Source organism: Corythoichthys intestinalis, chromosome 3, assembly GCF_030265065.1.
Source record: "Corythoichthys intestinalis isolate RoL2023-P3 chromosome 3, ASM3026506v1, whole genome shotgun sequence".
NCBI lineage: Eukaryota > Metazoa > Chordata > Actinopteri > Syngnathiformes > Syngnathidae > Corythoichthys > Corythoichthys intestinalis.
This window is the reverse complement of record NC_080397.1, coordinates 34,309,493-34,326,703: the sequence shown is the minus strand read 5'-3', so window position 1 is coordinate 34,326,703 and position 17,211 is coordinate 34,309,493. Positions and strand designations below refer to the sequence as shown.

At 43.0% G+C, this 17,211-nt stretch overlaps 1 protein-coding gene across 1 annotated transcript; it reads right to left on the bottom strand.

The window, feature by feature from the left end:
* Positions 1-9: 9 nt before the first annotated feature.
* pla2g1b (phospholipase A2, group IB (pancreas)) lies at positions 10-8,555 on the bottom strand. Its single transcript, XM_057833028.1, has 4 exons — positions 8,381-8,555; positions 8,150-8,306; positions 313-440; positions 10-151 (listed from the first exon to the last, which is right to left on the bottom strand). The coding sequence occupies exons 1-4, from the start codon at positions 8,442-8,444 to the stop codon at positions 27-29; spliced, it is 474 nt and encodes a 157-aa protein (XP_057689011.1). The 5' UTR covers positions 8,445-8,555; the 3' UTR covers positions 10-26.
* Positions 8,556-17,211: the final 8,656 nt, after the last annotated feature.

The window sequence follows — 17,211 nt, the reverse complement described above, 5'->3', positions numbered from 1 at the left end:
GTTGTTTTCTTTATTTATTGTGTTGTTCAATTGACACAATGGACATCCGGATCTAGATCCTTGTGTTCTGAGTTGAACTTGGCCTTCTCGAAGCAGTAAGCTGCCACACGATCACACTCGCAGACAGCAGACTGGCATTTGTCATTTGTTGCTATGGAAATACATGAAAGACATTGGGTCAGTAAGCTGTAAGAATATCACAACCTGAGAAAAGTGTCTAAAATCTATTGGGTACACTGACACAATCCATTGAATACAGAAAAGTCGGACACTGATGTTTATCTATTTTCTTAATATTCTGAATAGACTCACCTGAGCAAGTTATTTGTGTACCACTGCAGGTGTAATCATAAACCAGAACATGTGGAAGGTCAGTGATGGATGTGCATCCAGGAATCTTTCTGCTACTTTCATAGCATTTATCATGGACTTTACAGCACCTGAAACGAGCGAGTTTACATTTTTAAAAAAAGCAGTATTTAAGGCAAGGGCATAGGCTTGTTCTCAACATTGGTAGGGACGATATAACAGCATAACCTGCATATACAGTTTTTGCTGGGGACGGGGCAGTAATAAGACTATAAACAGATTGGGTGAACAGGGTTCAGGGCTACATTTCACCTGAATATGAACCTAATTAACTGGTAGGCTAAATAATCAATGCAAAATAAATCTGTATTGACTTGTACAAACTTTTTATTGGCTCAGGTTCGAATCGAATGGTATATAACCTATGTTTTAAAAAAACTACCAGAGGTAGGTAGAGTTGCCAAAAAAGTTGCTCAAGTAAGAGTTGCGTTTCTTCTAAATAATATTACTTAAGTAAAAGTAGTGTTCCAAAAATGTACTCAAGTACAAGTAAAAAAGTATTTGCTGAAAAGAATACTCAAGTAAGTAGTAACATTCTGAGTAACTGCATACAATGTTTGATTTTTTGTAAAAATCATGGTATATTATCCTTATCAGCACAAATTCATCGATATGAAGTTTAATAATTATATTGTATTATAACTTATTACATGACTAAATTAGGCCAAAATGATGACACAAAAATAATCAAAATCGGACTTGAACAACAATATGAAACATCACCCATCCAAAGGGCATGAGTGCCCTCCAGTGGGAAAAAAAAAAAAACACATTGTTAACAGATTGGAATAATGGAGTCATATGGTTATTGTTTCGACGTCTCATTGGTGAAACTGAGACTGCCACTGTCGGCTTCTCAAGCAATAATAAAGTCAATATATAGAACAAAGACGAAAAATGTAACTAGTGTAGCCCAAAGTAGTGGAGTAAGAGTAGTGTTTCTTCACAAATCTTCTCAAGTAAAAGTAAAAAATATTGTGTGGTAAAACTACTCTAAGAAGTACATTTTTGTCAAAAAGTTACTCAAGTAAATGTAACTCGTTACTACCCATCTTTGAAAACTACTAAAGAAACGTTTTAAAAACTTCCAGAATATATGTCTGGTTTTAATGAGCAAATTTAAATTTCAGTATTTGAACATAAATTATATTAACATACACAATAAATACAAACTTGTTTATTAGCTCTCAAACTATCCAGGAATGCAAAAACAAACATTTGACATAAGACCACTCAACATTTGTCTAAATAAATACTACTTTAATTAAATATAACTGAGAAAAACTTTGAATTCAGGCTATACCAAAAATAAAACAAATGGAGCCTTCCTTCAGGTAAAAACAAATGCTTTTGTCCACAAGCACAGCCAAACCTTTTACCTCGATTATGATGAATGTAGAAAAAAATGACTGTATAGGCTGCAAATAAAAATATTTTTTAAATAAAACAAAGTAGAAATTAAATAAATGCACGTCATTGGCCAATCACATGCGTTTGAAGGGAAAAAATGGACCGACACATTCAGCAAGTGAAAGGGATAAATGCAAGTCTGAACGTCATAAAAATAATTCACTAAATAATGGTTGGGTCTATTCAAGCCTTACAACATATAGGAAGACAATCTAAATTACCTATACAGTGCTGGCCAAAAGTATTGGCACCCAGAAAATAATTGCAATTACAAATGTTTTGGAAGTAAAATCTTCATTTATTTTGCTTGCAAAGAAAAAAACACAAAAGAGAATGGGAAAAAAATTAAATCATTATCATTTCACACAAAACTCCAAAAATGGGCCGGACAAAAGTATTGGCACCCTTTAAAAATCATGTGATGCTTCTCTAATTTGTGTAATGAACAGCACCTGTTACTTATCTGTGGCAGATAACAGGTGGTGGCAATAACTACATTAACACTTGCAGGCAGTTAAAATGGATTAAAGTTGAATCAACCGCTGTCCTGTGCCCTTGTGTATATAACACATTGAGCATGGAGAAAAGAAAGAAGACGAAAGAGCTGTCCTACGACTTTAGAAGCAAAATTGTGAGGAAGCATGGGCAATCTCAAGGCTACAAGACTATCTCCAAAGACCTGAATGTTCATGTGTCTACCGTGTGCAGTGTCATCAACAAGTGTAAAGCCCATGGCACTGTGGCTAACCTCCGTAGATGTGGACGGAAAAGAAAAGTTGACGAGAGATTTCAACGAAAGTGCGGATGGTGGATAAAGAACCTCGACCAACAAGTTCAAGCTGTCCTGCAGTCCGAGGGTACAACAGTGTCAACCCGTACTATCCGTCGGCGTCTGAATGAAAAGGGACTCTATGGTAGGATACCCAGGAAGAGCCTACTTCTGACCCAGTGACATAAAAAGCCAGGCTAGAATTTGCCAAAAACTACCTGAGAAAGCCAAAAACGTTTTGGAAGAATGTTCTCTGGTCAGATGAGACAAAAGTAGAGCTTTTTGAGAAAAGGCATCAACATAGAGTTTACAGGGAAAAAAACGAGGCCTTCAAAGAAAAGAACATTGTCCCCACTGTCAAACATTGCGGAGGTTCCCTGATGTTTTGGGGTTGCTTTGCTACTTCTGGCACTGGACTGCTTGACCTGCTTGCATGGCATTATGAAGTGTGAAGACCATCAACAAATTTTGCAGCATAATGTAGTGCCCAGTGTGAGAAAGCTGGGTCTCCATCAGAGGTCATGGGTCCTCCAGCAAGACAATGACCCAAAACACACTTCATAAAGCACAAGAAATTGGTTTGAAAGAAAGCACTGGAGACTTCTAAAGTGGCCTGCAATGAGTCCAGACCTGAATCCCGTAGAACACCTGTAGAGAGATCTGAAAATGGCAGTTTGGAAAAGGCACCCTTCAAATCTCAGAGACCTGGAGCAGTTGGCCAAAGAAGAATGGTCTAAAATGGGATACCGCACGCTACACGTCACTTCCGCTCATTAATATTTATGACGTTAACTTCTGTGGCTCTGCTGTTAGCTAAGGGGGGACAAGCTCTTGTTTGTCCCCAATAGGAAATGAATGGGAATAGTGTAAGACGGAGATGTTTACAAAGCTAAACCTACCAATTCTGTCTGAAAATGATGTCCCTGGTGCCAAATTCAGGTAAAGATATGGAAGAACATACAAATGTTCAGTTAAAGAGATGGCTTGAGTGTCGACGGCTGAAAAAGATGGAAAAAAACGAGCCGACTTAAGCTTCCCATAGCTTTTTTATCGGCACCTTTTTCTTACGCCACTGACAATGACATTCTCCTGCTTCATCAATCTATCCTTTACTACCATAAGCCCCATCTTTCTTATATATTATATCCCCTGGTTGTCTTACGTCTCTGACCGTTCTTTTGGGGGACATTGCTGTTTTGTGTAGCGATCGCAAATGCTACTCGTTGACAGCCAACAAACACTTAATCTTTTCATTAATAACAAATCTTAATTCTATTCATTTATGTACACTTCCCCCTTACTAAAGTTGTTTCTTTACAACAGAAAAGGTAACAACGGTAACAGTTAGATACCACTTTTTTTTTTTTTTCCCAGGTCATTCATTGTCAGACAGAAGCAGCACGAAAAACGCCACGCGAAAAAAAATAACTCGAAATATCACAATGGCTTACCTCTTGGGCCAAACAAAATGTTTACTGCTTATTAAATGTGGTCTTTTAGACATCTGCGGCATAGTAGCTCCATTCTTCACATTTTTTGGTTCCGGGAGAGTATGAAGAAAACATCCTTTATATGTCGTAATGTCTAGAGTCGTTTCTACAAGTTCCATAGTAGCAGTGAATAATCGGGATGTCAGCTTTTGAAAGATTACCGGAGAAAGAAGGCCGAAATATAATGCTTCGCATGCAAGGGCGTGTATATAATGTCCTACTTCCGCTTTACGAGGCGACGTCACGGTCTAAAAACAGCCTGCGTGCGGTACGCTATTCCAGCAGAGAATTGTATGAAACTAGATGGATACTGGAAGCGGTTGTTTGCAGTTATTTCATCTAAAGGTTGTGCTACCAAGTATAATGCTGAGGGTGCCAGTAATTTTTTCCTGCCCATTTTTGGAGTTTTGTGTAAAATAATGATTTTTTTTTTTCATTCTCGTTTGTGATTTTTTTCATTGCAAGCAAAATAAATGCAGATGTTACTACCAAAGAATTTGTAATTGCAATCATTTTTTGGGGAGAAATTGAGCATTATCCCCCTGTGAGTCATCACCTTATCGTGGTGGAGGGGTTTGCGTGTCTCAATGATCCTAGGAGCTATGTTGTCTGGGGCTTTAAGCCCCTGGTAGGGTCACCCATGGCAAACAGGTCCTAGGTGAGAGGCCAGACAAAGTATGGCTCAAAAAGACCCCTTATGATGAGCAACATTAATGAACCCCAGTTTCCCTTGCCCGGACGCAGGTTACCGGGGCCCCCCTCTGGAGCCAGGCCTGGAGGTGGGGCTCGAAGGCAAGCGTCTGGTGGCCGGGCCTGTCCCCATGGGGCCCGGCCGGGCTCAGCCCGGAAAGGCAACGTGGGTTCCCCTTCCCATGGGCTCACCACCTGTGGGAGGGGCCAAAGGGGTCGGGTGCGTAGGGAGTTGGGCGGCAGCCAAAGGCGGGGGCCTTGGCGGTCCGACCCCCAGCTGCTGAAGCTAACTCTTGGGACATGGAATGTCACCTCTCTGGCAGGGAAGGAGCCTGAGCTGGTGTGTGAGGCGGAGAAGTTCCGACTAGATTTAGTCGGACTCTCCTCCACACACAGCTTGGGTTCTGGTACCAATCCTCTCGAGAGGGGTTGGACTCTCTTCCACTCTGGAGTTGCCCATGGTGAGAGGCGCCGGGCAGGTGTGGGCATACTTATTGCCCCCCGGCTTGGCGCCTGTACATTGGGGTTTACCCCGGTGGACGAGAGGGTAGCCTCCCTCCGCCTTCGGGTGGGGGGACGGGTTCTAACTGTTGTTTGCGCTTATGCACCAAACAGCAGTTCAGAATACCCACCCTTTTTGGAGTCCTTGGAGGGTGTGCTAGAGAGCGCCCCCTCTGGGGACTCCCTCGTTCTACTGGGGGACTTCAACGCTCACGTGGGCAATGACAGTGAGACCTGGAGAGGCGTGATTGGGATGAACGGCCCCCCCCCCCCCGATCAGAACCCGAGTGGTGTTCTGTTATTGGACTTCTGTGCTCGTCACGGTTTGTCTATAACGAACACCATGTTCAAACATGGGGGTGTCCATATGTGCACTTGGCACCAGGACACCCTAGCCCGCAGTTTGATGATTGACTTCGTAATCGTGTCATCGGACTTGCGGCCGCATGTTTTGGACGCTCGGGTGAAGAGCGGGGCGGAGCTGTCAACTGATCACCACCTGGTGGTGTGTTGGCTCCGATGGCGGGGGAAGATGCTGGCCAGACCTGGCAGGCCCAAACGTATTGTGAGGGTCTGCTGGGAACATCTGGCAGAATCCCCTGTCAGAAAGAGTTTCAACATCCACCTCCGGCAGAACTTCTCCCTTGTCCCGGGGGAGGTGGGGGACATTGAGTCCGAGTGGGCTATGTTCCGCACCTCCATTGTTGAGGCGGCCGATCGGAGCTGTGGCCGTAAGGTGGTTGGTGCCTGTCGTGGCGGCAATCCCCGAACCCGCTGGTGGACACCAGCGGTAAGGGATGCCGTCAAGCTGAAGAAGGAGGCCTATCGGGCCTTTTTGGCCTGTGGGACTCCGGAGGCAGCTGACAGGTACCGGCTGGCCAAGCGGACTGCGGCTTCGGCAAAAATCCGGACATGGGAGGAGTTTGGCGAGGCCATGGAAAACGACTTCTGGACGGCTTCGAGGAAATTCTGGTCCACCATCCGGCGCCTGTGGAGGGGAAAGCAGTGGACCATTAACACTGTGTATAGTGAAGATGGTGTACTGCTGACCTCAACTCGGGACGTCGTGAGCCGGTGGGGAGAATACTTCGAGGCCCTCCTCAATTCCACCGACACGCCTTCCTTTGAGGAAGCAGAGTCTGGGGACTCCGTGGTGGGCTCTTCGATCTCTGGTGTTGAAGTCACTGAGGCGGTTGGAAAGCTCCTCGGTGGCAAGGCCCCGGGGGTAGATGAGATCCGCCCGGAGTTCCTGAAGGCTCTGGATGTTGTAGGGGTGTCGTGGCTGACACGTCTCTACAACATCGCGTGGACATCGGGGACAGTGCCTCTGGATTGGCAGACCGGGGTGGTGGTCCCCCTTTTTAAGAAGGGGGACCGGAGGGTGTGTTCCAATTATAGAGGGATCACACTCCTCAGCCTCCCTGGTAAAGTCTATTCAGGGGTGCTGGAGAGGAGAGTCCGCCGAGAAGTCGAATCTCGGATTCAGGAGGAGCAGTGTGGTTTTCGTCCCGGCCGTGGAACAGTGGACCAGCTCTACACCCTCGGCAGGGTCCTCGAGGGTGCATGGGAGTTCGCCCGATCAGTCTACATGTGTTTTGTGGATCTGGAGAAGGCGTTCGACCGTGTGCCTCGGGGAGTCCTGTGGGGGGTGCTCCGGGAGTACGGGGTACCGAGCCCCTTGGTAAGGGCTGTTCGGTCCCTGTATGACCGGTGTCAGAGTTTGGTCCGCATTGCCGGCAGTAAGTCGAATTCGTTCCCAGTGAGGGTTGGACTCCGCCAAGGCTGCCCTTTGTCACCGATTTTGTTCATAGTTTTTATGGACAGAATTTCTAGGCGCAGCCGAAGCGTTGAGGGGGTCCGGTTTGGTGACCTCAGCATTGAATCTCTGCTTTTTGCAGATGATTTAGTGCTGTTGGCTTCATCAAGCCGTGACCTCCAACTCTCACTGGAGCGGTTCGCAGCTGAGTGTGAAGTGGTTGGGATGAAAATCAGCACCTCCAAATCCGAGACCATGGTCCTCAGTCGGAAAAGGGTGGAGTGCCCTCTCCGGGTCGGGGATGAGATCCTGCCCCAAGTGGAGGAGTTCAAGTATCTTGGGGTCTTGTTCCCGAGTGACGGTAGGAGGGAGCGGGAGATCGACAGGCGAATCGGTGCGGCGTCTGCAGTAATGCGGACTCTGCACCGGTCCGTAGTGGTGAAGAAGGAGCTGAGCCAAAAGGCAAAGCTCTCGATTTACCAGTCGATCTACGTTCCTACCCTCACCTATGGTCACGAGCTTTGGGTCGTGACCGAAAGAACAAGATCCCGGATACAAGCGGCCGAAATGAGTTTCCTCCGCAGGGTGTCCGGGCTCTCCCTTAGAGATAGGGTGAGAAGCTCGGTCATCCGGGAGGGACTCGGCGTCGAGCCGCTACTCCTCCGCGTAGAGAGGAGCCAGCTGAGGTGGCTCGGGCATCTGGTTCGGATGCCTCCCGGACGCCTCCCTGGAGAGGTGTTCCGGGCATGTCCCACCGGCGGGAGGCCCCGGGGACGACCCAGGACACGCTGGAGAGACTATGTCTCTCGGCTGGCCTGGGAACGCCTTAGGATCCCGCCGGAGGAGCTGGTTGAAGTGGCTGGGGAGAGGGAAGTCTCGGCTTCCCTGTTACAGCTGCTGCCCCCGCGACCCAACCCCGGAACAAGCGGAAGATAATGGATGGATGGATGGAAATTGAGCATTATCTGACAGAATTACAGGGGTGCCAACACTTTTGGCCAGCACTGTATAACTGAACTGATTTTATAATGCAAATAAGGTCGCTTAAAAGTTGGTGGGGACAATTTAAGCATCCTGAAAAGTTGGTAGTGTTATGTCCCTATCATCCCTATGCAAACCTACGCCCTTGATTTAAGGTGAATGCAATCAGTATCTCCATCTCACATGTCCAGTTCATCCAGGGGGCTTCCTGTGCCCCCTAAACCGCACCAACAGCCATAATTGTTGTACTTCAGAGGGTTAACTCCTGGTTGGGCACACTCAATCATTTTTCCAAACTGCCATAAGTTCTTGGGCAACCGGGCGCCGCTCACAGCACAAGCTAGAGAACAGCACAGATGAGTTCAGTTAAAAAAAAATCTATTGAAAATGCCGCTATTTTTGAAGAGATCTTACCTGTGGCGAGCAACAGCAGAGGAGCTGTCAGGTTCATGGTTGCCTGCAGAGAGAAAGGCAACATTGTCACAGCTTGCTTGTACTTATAGGCCACATGATGATTATAGGCCTGCGATAAGGATGACGTGGGGTGGAGCAGAGTTCTTTTTCACCTGAAAAGATTTATAGAACTACTTTTAAACTTTTAACTCAAACCTTTCCAGCTGAAGTAAGGCAATTAAATGTATTTTTTCTTTCCACTTGTGTACGCTGGTCATCAATTATACATTTCTGCTACATGGTCATCAAGTGAATGATTAACTTTTGTTCTAATCTTAGTTGCGTCTTTTGCTGGTGTGTTTTACGGCATAAGACAATTTAAAGATCTTTGCCATGTTTCTTTTATTAGTCCAAAACTACTTGGACAAGGGTTTTTTTGTCAGTCAATTTTACTTTTGTTATTTTAGCCTTTCTCCATACACAGCTGTGTAAACAGCAAACACTTGCTAGAATTCCCACATCATTTCATCAAACTTTCCTGATACAGCATGTTCAACCTAGTTTTACAGAAAAGAACATGTAGTACATTGCGACTCAAAACAAAGATTAGGTGTGTGTGTGTCAATTCTCCCAGACACTTTCAAAAACCTGAGACTAAACAGATAAAAAATGGGAAACCCGCTTCGTATTATCCTCCTTTCCACTTTTGGATGCGCTTGTCCAGACAGGCAAGGGCGTAGGTTTGCATAGGGGTGGTAGGGACATAATCCTACCAACTTTTCAGGATTCTCAAATTGTCCCCACCAACTTTTAAGCAACCTTATTTGCATTTTGTAATGAGTTCAGTTAAATAGTTGATTTAGATTGCCTTCCCATATGTTGTCAGGATACATTTGACCCTACTACTATTAAGTGAATTATATTGTATTATATTATATATATATATATATATATATATATATATATATATATAATATATATATATATATATATATATATATATATATATATATATGCACAGTGGAGCCAATAAGTATTTAGTCAACCACCAATTGTGCAAGTTCTCCTACTTGAAAAGATTAGAGAGGCCTGTAATTGTCAACATGGGTAAACCTAAACCATGAGAGACACAGTGTGGAAAAAAAAACAGAAAATCACGTTGTTTGATTTTTAAAGAATTAATTTCCAAATTACAGTGGAAAATAAGTATTTGGTCACCTACAAACAAGCAAGATTTCTGGCTGTCAAAGAGGTCTAACTTCTTCTACCGAGGTCTAACGAGGCTCCACTCGTTACCTGTATTAATGACACCTGTTTTAACTCATTATCGGTATAAAAGACACCTGTCCATAACATCAGTCAGTCAGACTCCAAACTCCACTATGGCCAAGACCAAAGAGCTGTCGAAGGACACCAGAGACAAAATTGTAGACCTGCACCAGGCTGGGAAGACTGAATCCGCAATAGGTAAAACGCTTGGTGTAAAGAAATCAACTGTGGGAGCAATTATTAGAAAATGGAAGACATACAAGACCACTGATAATCTCCCTCGATCTGGGGTTCCATGCAACATCTCACCCTGTGGCGTCAAAATGATAACAAGAACGGTGAGCAAAAATCCCAGATCCACACAGGGGGACCTAGTGAATGACCCACAGAGAGCTGGGACCACAGTAACAAAGGCCACTATCAGTAACACAATGCGCCGCCAGGGACTCAAATCCTGCACTGCCAGATGTGTCCCCCTGCTGAAGCCAGTACACGTCCAGACCCGTCTGCGTTTCGCTAGAGAGCATTTGGATGATCCAGAAGAGGACTGGGAGAATGTGTTATGGTCAGATGAAACCAAAATAGAACTTTTTGATAGAAGCATAAGTTCTCGTGTTTGGAGGAGAAAGAATACTGAATTGCATCCGAAGAAAGCCATAAAGCATGGGGGTGGAAACATCATGCTTCGGGGCTGTTTTTCTGCAAAGGGTCCAAGACGACTGATCTGTGTAAAGGAAAGAATGAATGGGGCCATGTATCAAGAGATTTTGAGTGAATATCTCCTTCCATCAGCAAGGGCGTTGAAGATGAGACGTGGCTGGGTCTTTCAGCATGACAATGATCCCAAACACACAGCCAGGGCAACAAAGGAGTGGCTTCGTAAGAAGCATTTCAAGGTCCTGGAGTGGCCTAGCCAGTCTCCAGATCTCAACCCCATAGAAAATCTGTGGAGGGAGTTGAAAGTCCGTGTTGCCCAACGACAGCCCCAAAACATCACTGCTCTAGAGGAGATCTGCATGGAGGAATGGGCCAAAATACCAGCAACAGTGTGTGAAAAGCATGTGAAGAGTTACAGAAAACATTTGGCCTCCTTTATTGCCAACAAAGAGTACATAACAAAGTATTGAGATAAACTTTTGGCATTGACCAAATACTTATTTTCCACCATGATTTGCATATAAATTTTTAAAAAATCAAACAATGTGATTTTCTGGGTTTTTTTTCCACATTCTGTCTCTCACGGTGAGGTTTACCCATGATGACAAATACAGGCCTCTCTAATATTTTCAAGTGGGAGAACTTGCACAATTAGTGGTTGACTAAATACTTATTTGCCCCACTGTATTGTATTTTATTATGTTAGTTATGTTAGTTACCCGTTTTTCACTTGCTGAATGTGCTAGTTCATTTTCCCCCTCAAACTCAGGTTGGATTGGCTGATGACTTGACCCCCCCCCCCCCCCCCCCACACACACACATGCACTGACACGACGAAAATACAACATGTCGCCAACATGCCGCCTCATCCTCACCCTTCAAAGAGGAGGGATATTAGAATTTTTTTTTTCAGCCAGCAGCAGCCACTTTAAGTCATGTAAAAAGGTGTCAATGTTATGGAGGTGGGGAACTCACCATTAATTTTGCTACTGAAATTTTGCTACAATCTGCATCAGCGTTTGCATAGCATTAAACTGTGTGAATTTGCTAACCTGCAAAACTTGAGTAGGAAGCTGCTTAGGGAGAAGTGTCCTCCACTTTTGTATGTATTTTCTGCTGTTAACGTAAATTAAACTGTTAGAAATGAAGTGAACCGAGGTTTACCCCCTTCTACCCAATTTTCATTTTTGTTTTATGTAATCTTAAAGCAACACTTGATAACTTTTCAGTTTTGTTCGATTTTAGCAACGTTGGTGGACAAAAGAGTTAATTTTTTTAAGACTGTGTTTCCCATGAGGACCAGCGCATGAGCGCATAGTGTCTTCCTATGAGGGGCGTAACAGAAAATAATTGAGAAGGACTGGTATAACTCAATACACATTTATTTTGCAATGATCAGTTAGCCTATCATTTAATTAGGTTCATATTCGTGAGAAATGCAGACCTGACCCCCGTTTACCCAATCTGTTTGGTCTTATTAATGTCCCGCCCCCAGCAAAAAGTGTACATGCATGTTATGCTGTTTTATCGTCCCTAACAATGTTGAGCCCAAACCTACACCCTTGCTTCCAGGTATACATTTGCATGTTTTCCAGGTTCCTCTCAGATTCCAACCACATGTACAGTGATGAAAATAAGTATTTGAACACCCTCTCACTTAGAAATGATGGGGTGGTTTGAAATTTTTGTGATAGATGCTTGTCTACTGTGAGAGACAATCTAAAAAAAAAAAATATCCAGAAATCACAGTGTATGATTTTTTTAACAATTTATTTTAGGGCTGTCAAAATTATCGCGTTAACGGGCGGTAATTACTTTTTTAAAAATTAATCACGTTAAAATATTTGACGCATTTAACGCACATGCCCCACTCAAACAGATTAAAATGACAGCACAGTGTAATGTCCACTTGTTACTTGTGTGTGTGGTTTTTTTTGTGTGTGTTTTGTCACCCTCTGCTGGCGCTTGGGTGCGACTGATTTTATGGGTTTCAGCACTACATGAGCATTGTGTAATTATTGACATCAACATTGGCGAGCTACTAGTTTATTTTTTTGATTGAAAATTTTACAAATTTTACTAAAACAAAAAAACATTAAGAGGGGTTTTAATATAAACTTTCTATAACGTACTAACATTTATCTTTTAAGAACTACAAGTCATTCTATCCATGGATCGCCTTAACAGAATGTTAATAATGTTAATGCCAACTTGTTGATTTATTGTTATAATAAACAAATACAGTACTTATGTACTGTATGTTGAATGTGTATATCCATCTTGTGTCTTATCTTTCCATTCCAACAATAATTTACAGTAAAACATGGCATATTTTATAGATGGTTTGAATTGTGATTAATTACGATTAATTAACTTTTTAAGCAGTAATTAACTCGATTAAAACTTTTAATCGTTTGACATCCCTAATTTATTTGTATTATACTGCTGCAAATACAGTGTTATGAAAAGTATCAGAACCTTTTGGAATTTCTCACATTTCTGCATAAAATCTCCATCAAATGTGATCTTTGTCAAAATCAAAAAGATGAAAAAAACAGTGTCTGCTTTAACTAAAACCGCCCAAACGTTTATAGGTTTTCATATTTTAATGAGGATAGTATGCAAACAATGACGGGGGGGTAAGTAAGTATGTGAACCATCACATTTAATATTTTGTGGCCACCCCTTTGGCAGCAATAACTTCAACCTGTTGCTTCCTGTAGTTGCAGATAAGACTGGCACATCGATCAGGACTATCGATCTTGCCCCATTCTAACTGCTGTAGTTCAATCAGATTCCTGGGATGTCCGGCATGAATCGCTGTCTTTAGGTCATGCTACAGCATCTCAATGGGGTTCAAGTCTGGACTTTGACTTGGCCAGTCCAGAATGTGTATTTTGTTCTTTTGAAACCATTCTTAAGTTAATTTACTTCTGTGTTTTGGATCATTGTCTTGTTGCAGCATCCGTCCTCCTTTTAGCTTCAACTGTCTGACAGACGAACTCAGGTTTTCCTGCAAAAACATCCTGAAAAACTTTTGAATCCATTCTTCCTTTAATGATTGCAAGTTGTCCAGGCCCTGAGGTAGCAAAACAGCCCCAAATCATGCTCCCTCCACCATGGTTCACGGTGGGGATGAGGTGTTGATGTTGGTGAGCTGTTCCATTTTTCCTCCACACATGACGTTGCGTGTTACTCCCAAACAATCCGACTTTGGTTTCATTAGTCCACAAATTATTTAGCCAAAACTTCTGTGGAGTGTCCAAGTGCCTTTTTGTGAACATTAAGTGAGCAATTTTTTTTTTTTTTTAGACAGCAGTGGCTTCCTCCGTGGAGTTCTCCCATGAAAACCATTCTTGGCCATAGTTTTACATATAGTGGATGTGTGCACAGAGATATTGGACTGCGCCAGTGATTTCTTTTCTTTGAAGTCTTTAGCAGACACGCTAGGTTTCTTTTTTACCTCTCTGAGTATTGTGCGCTGAACTCTTGGCGTCATCTTTGGTGGACGGCCACTCCTTGGGGGAGAAGCAACAGTGCCAAACTCTTCATTTGTAGACAACTTCTCTGACTGTCGATTGATGAACATCTAGACTTTTACAGATGGTTTTGTATCCTTTCCTAGCTTTATACAAATCAACAATCCTTGATCGCAGGGCTTCAGACAATTCCTTTGACCCAGCCATGATGCACATCAGACAATGCTTCTCGTCAAGACAATGCTTGGTGTGTCCGGTGTTTGTTTTATAGTGGGCAGGGCAGCTTTAAAGCACTCATCAATGATTGGGCACACACCTGACTTCAAAATGTTCGGTAAAAATTGGTTTCAGTTGATCTTTAGGTCTCCTTAAGCAGAGGCTTCACTTATTTGTCCCCCTTCTGTCATTGTTTGCATGCTATCTCAATTAAAACATGAAAACCTATAAATGTTTGGTTGGTTTTAGTTACAGCAGACACTGTATTTTCATCTGTGTGATTTTGACAAAGAGCAAATCACATTGGATGGTAGTGGTGTCAACAATAATCGATGCGGCGATGCATCCCGATGCAGGGCATGGACGATTCGATTCGATGCGGGCAACAAGCCGAATCGATTCAGCGCATTTTAAAATATATAAGTACGTTCAAGAATCTTCCCTGCGCAATTCCGGTGATGCAATGGATTTGGTTTCCCCATTTGTATTATTATTGTCATGTTTCATTTTTTACACACTGCATAACTCTGGTCAAGTTTCCCACCAACCTCATAGAAGCCAAAATGTCTCCAGATGTCAGCTTTCAATGTCTTAGGTGCATCAAGAATCTTTCTTGCTCCCTCTTTCTCCGCTTCAGTCATTGTTATGTTATGTCCTATCTCTTAGAGGTTAGATCTTGTGCCCGAACCCGAACGGATCGGGGCCAAAATGTTAAGCATTCACGGTCGGGTCGGGTCGGGTCGGGTCGGGTCGGGGCGCCCCGCCCCGCGCCAGACTAATAAATTATAATAAAAAAAAAAAAAAGGGATAAAACCGAGAGCAGGTTCTCTGTATTGTGCATTTGCTTGTGCACTCACATGAAGCAGTGGCGCTGCCCGCTTTTTCTTCTTCTCCTCCGCTGTGGCGCTTGCGATTAGTTACGAAAGACACTTTTATTTATGCACACAAAGGCAACACAAATGTGATCCTTTTGAATCTTCTCCTCTGTGTGTCTGCAAAATCGCATGTTTTTTTTTTTTATATTAAACTTTCCCAGCGTTATTTCGTTGTGTAAATGCTTCTATAATGATCCCCAAAATATGTGGACTATTTAAACATTAAGAAACATGCGTTTTTTCTGCTGTCTCGAAGAAATTAAAATAAATTGCTGCTGCTGCGTTTTTTTTTTTTTTCCGCGTCACTCCAAGCCGGGTCGGGCTTCAATACCAGCGGGCCGTGTCGGGTCGGGCTGGATTTTTTAGGCCCCATCTAACCTCTACTATCTCTCTGCTCTCTCAATTGCAAAAACTTATATTTCCTCATGTTGAAACAGATTGTTATGGCTGCTAAAATGCTGCTGCACTTCATTTTAATTCATTATTTTTTATTGTTATGTGGTAGTTACTGATTGCATTTCTAAGTTGATTGCACATATATAGTGGGCTAGGCCTACATTTTACTTTTGTTCTACATTGCAATTTAGTTGGATGTTTTGTTTGCAACTGAACTATCCCTGGATTGATATTGCGATAAAGATGCTGCTGCACTACAATATTTTCTTTGTCGCTTTCTTTAATATTTACTTGAATATTTTTATCGATGGGTTGTTGTGACTAAAATACAGTGACTGTTATTACTGATTTTGCACAGGAGTTCAGATGTTGCACTGTGTGAAAGGCTGCTACTGTGTGTAAAAAAAAAAAAAAAAAAAGAGAAAGCCCTGGTCTCATTCAAAGCACCAATTAAATGCTGTGATCTGTTTTTTTTTTTTTTTTTTAATTTTAAATATATATCTAAAAGTATTTTCATTTGACTTCAACCAGGAGTGACACAAGAGCCAATAAAAAGTTGTTTAATGTCTGACCACTTGTGTTGCCTCATGATTCACGAAAAATATGCTTTGCTTTAGAATTTTAATGCATCCCAGGCTTTAAGGCAACGCGATGCATTGCCGAATCGAACCGAATCGAATCGTGGCCCTCCGAATCGTAATCGAATCGAATCGTGAGGGCAGTACCGATGCACACCTCTATTGGATGGTGATTTCATGCAGAAACGTGAGAAATTTGAACACCGGAGAAAATCAATGTCAATATTTGGTACAGTAGCCTTTGTTTACAATTACAGAGGTCGAACGTTTCCTGTAACTTTTCACCAGGTTTGCACAGACTGCAGCAGGGATTTTGCAACACTGCTCCACACACATCTTCTCTAGTTTAATCAGGTTTCTGGACTTTCACTGAGAAACATTGAGTTTGAGCTTCCTCCATAGATTTTCTATTGGGTTTAGGTATGGAGACTGGCTAGGCCAAGGCCCCTCAAGAACCTTGATATGTTTTTTGCAAAGCCTCTCCTTGGTTATTCTGGCTGTCTGTTTGGGCCATTGTTATGTTGGAAGACCCAGTCACGACCCATTTTCAATGCTCAAACTGAGGGAAGGAGGTTATTCCCCAAAATCTCACAATACACTGTCCTGGTCATCCTCTCCTTAATACAGTGAAGTCGTCCAGTCCCATATGCAGAAAAAACACGCCTAAAGTATGATGCTAACACCCCCATGCTTCATGGTAGAGATGGTGTTCTTCCTCCAAACACTTTGAGTGTAATTAAGACCAAAAAGTTCAATTTTGATCTTATATGATCACATGACTTTCTCCCTTGACTCCTCTGGATCATCCAAATGGTCATTGGCAAACTTAAAACAGGCCTGGACATGTGCTGATTTCAGCAGGGGAACCTTGCATGCCATGCATGATTTTAACCATTACGTGTAGTGTATTACCAACAGTAACCTTGGAAATGGTGGTCCCAGCTCCTTTAAGGTCATTGATCAGCTCCCCCTGTGTAGTTCTTGGATGATTCCTAACCATTCTTTGGATCATTGAGACCCTACGAGGTAGATCTTGCATGGAGCACCAGTCCAGGGGGAGTGAGAGTCATGTTTAGCTTTTTTTGTTTTCTGATAATTGCTCCAACGGTGGATCTTATATCACCAATCTGATTGACAACTCTTTCCAGCCTTGTAGAGGTTTACAATTCTGTCTCTGGTGTCTTTGGACAGCTCTTTGGTGTTTATGGGGTGGACGGGTGTTTATATACAGCTAACCACCACAGACTGGTGAAAAAGTCAGACTAAAAAAGTCCACCTCCACTCTACTTATTCTGGAGAATAAGTGGAGGTGGACTTTTTAAAAGCGACTAACAGGTCTTTGAGGCTCACAATTCTAGCTAATAGACGCGTGTTTAAATACT

Coding starts and splice junctions, on each gene's coding strand:
- pla2g1b (XM_057833028.1), bottom strand. CDS start 8,444: ATGTTGCCTTTCTCTCTGCAGGCAACCATGAACCTGACAGCTCCTCTG. Junction 441..8,149: donor CCCCTGGATGAACTGGACAT/GTGAGATGGAGA, acceptor CGCTCGTTTCAG/GTGCTGTAAAGTCCATGATA. Junction 152..312: donor TACACAAATAACTTGCTCAG/GTGAGTCTATTC, acceptor GTATTTCCATAG/CAACAAATGACAAATGCCAG.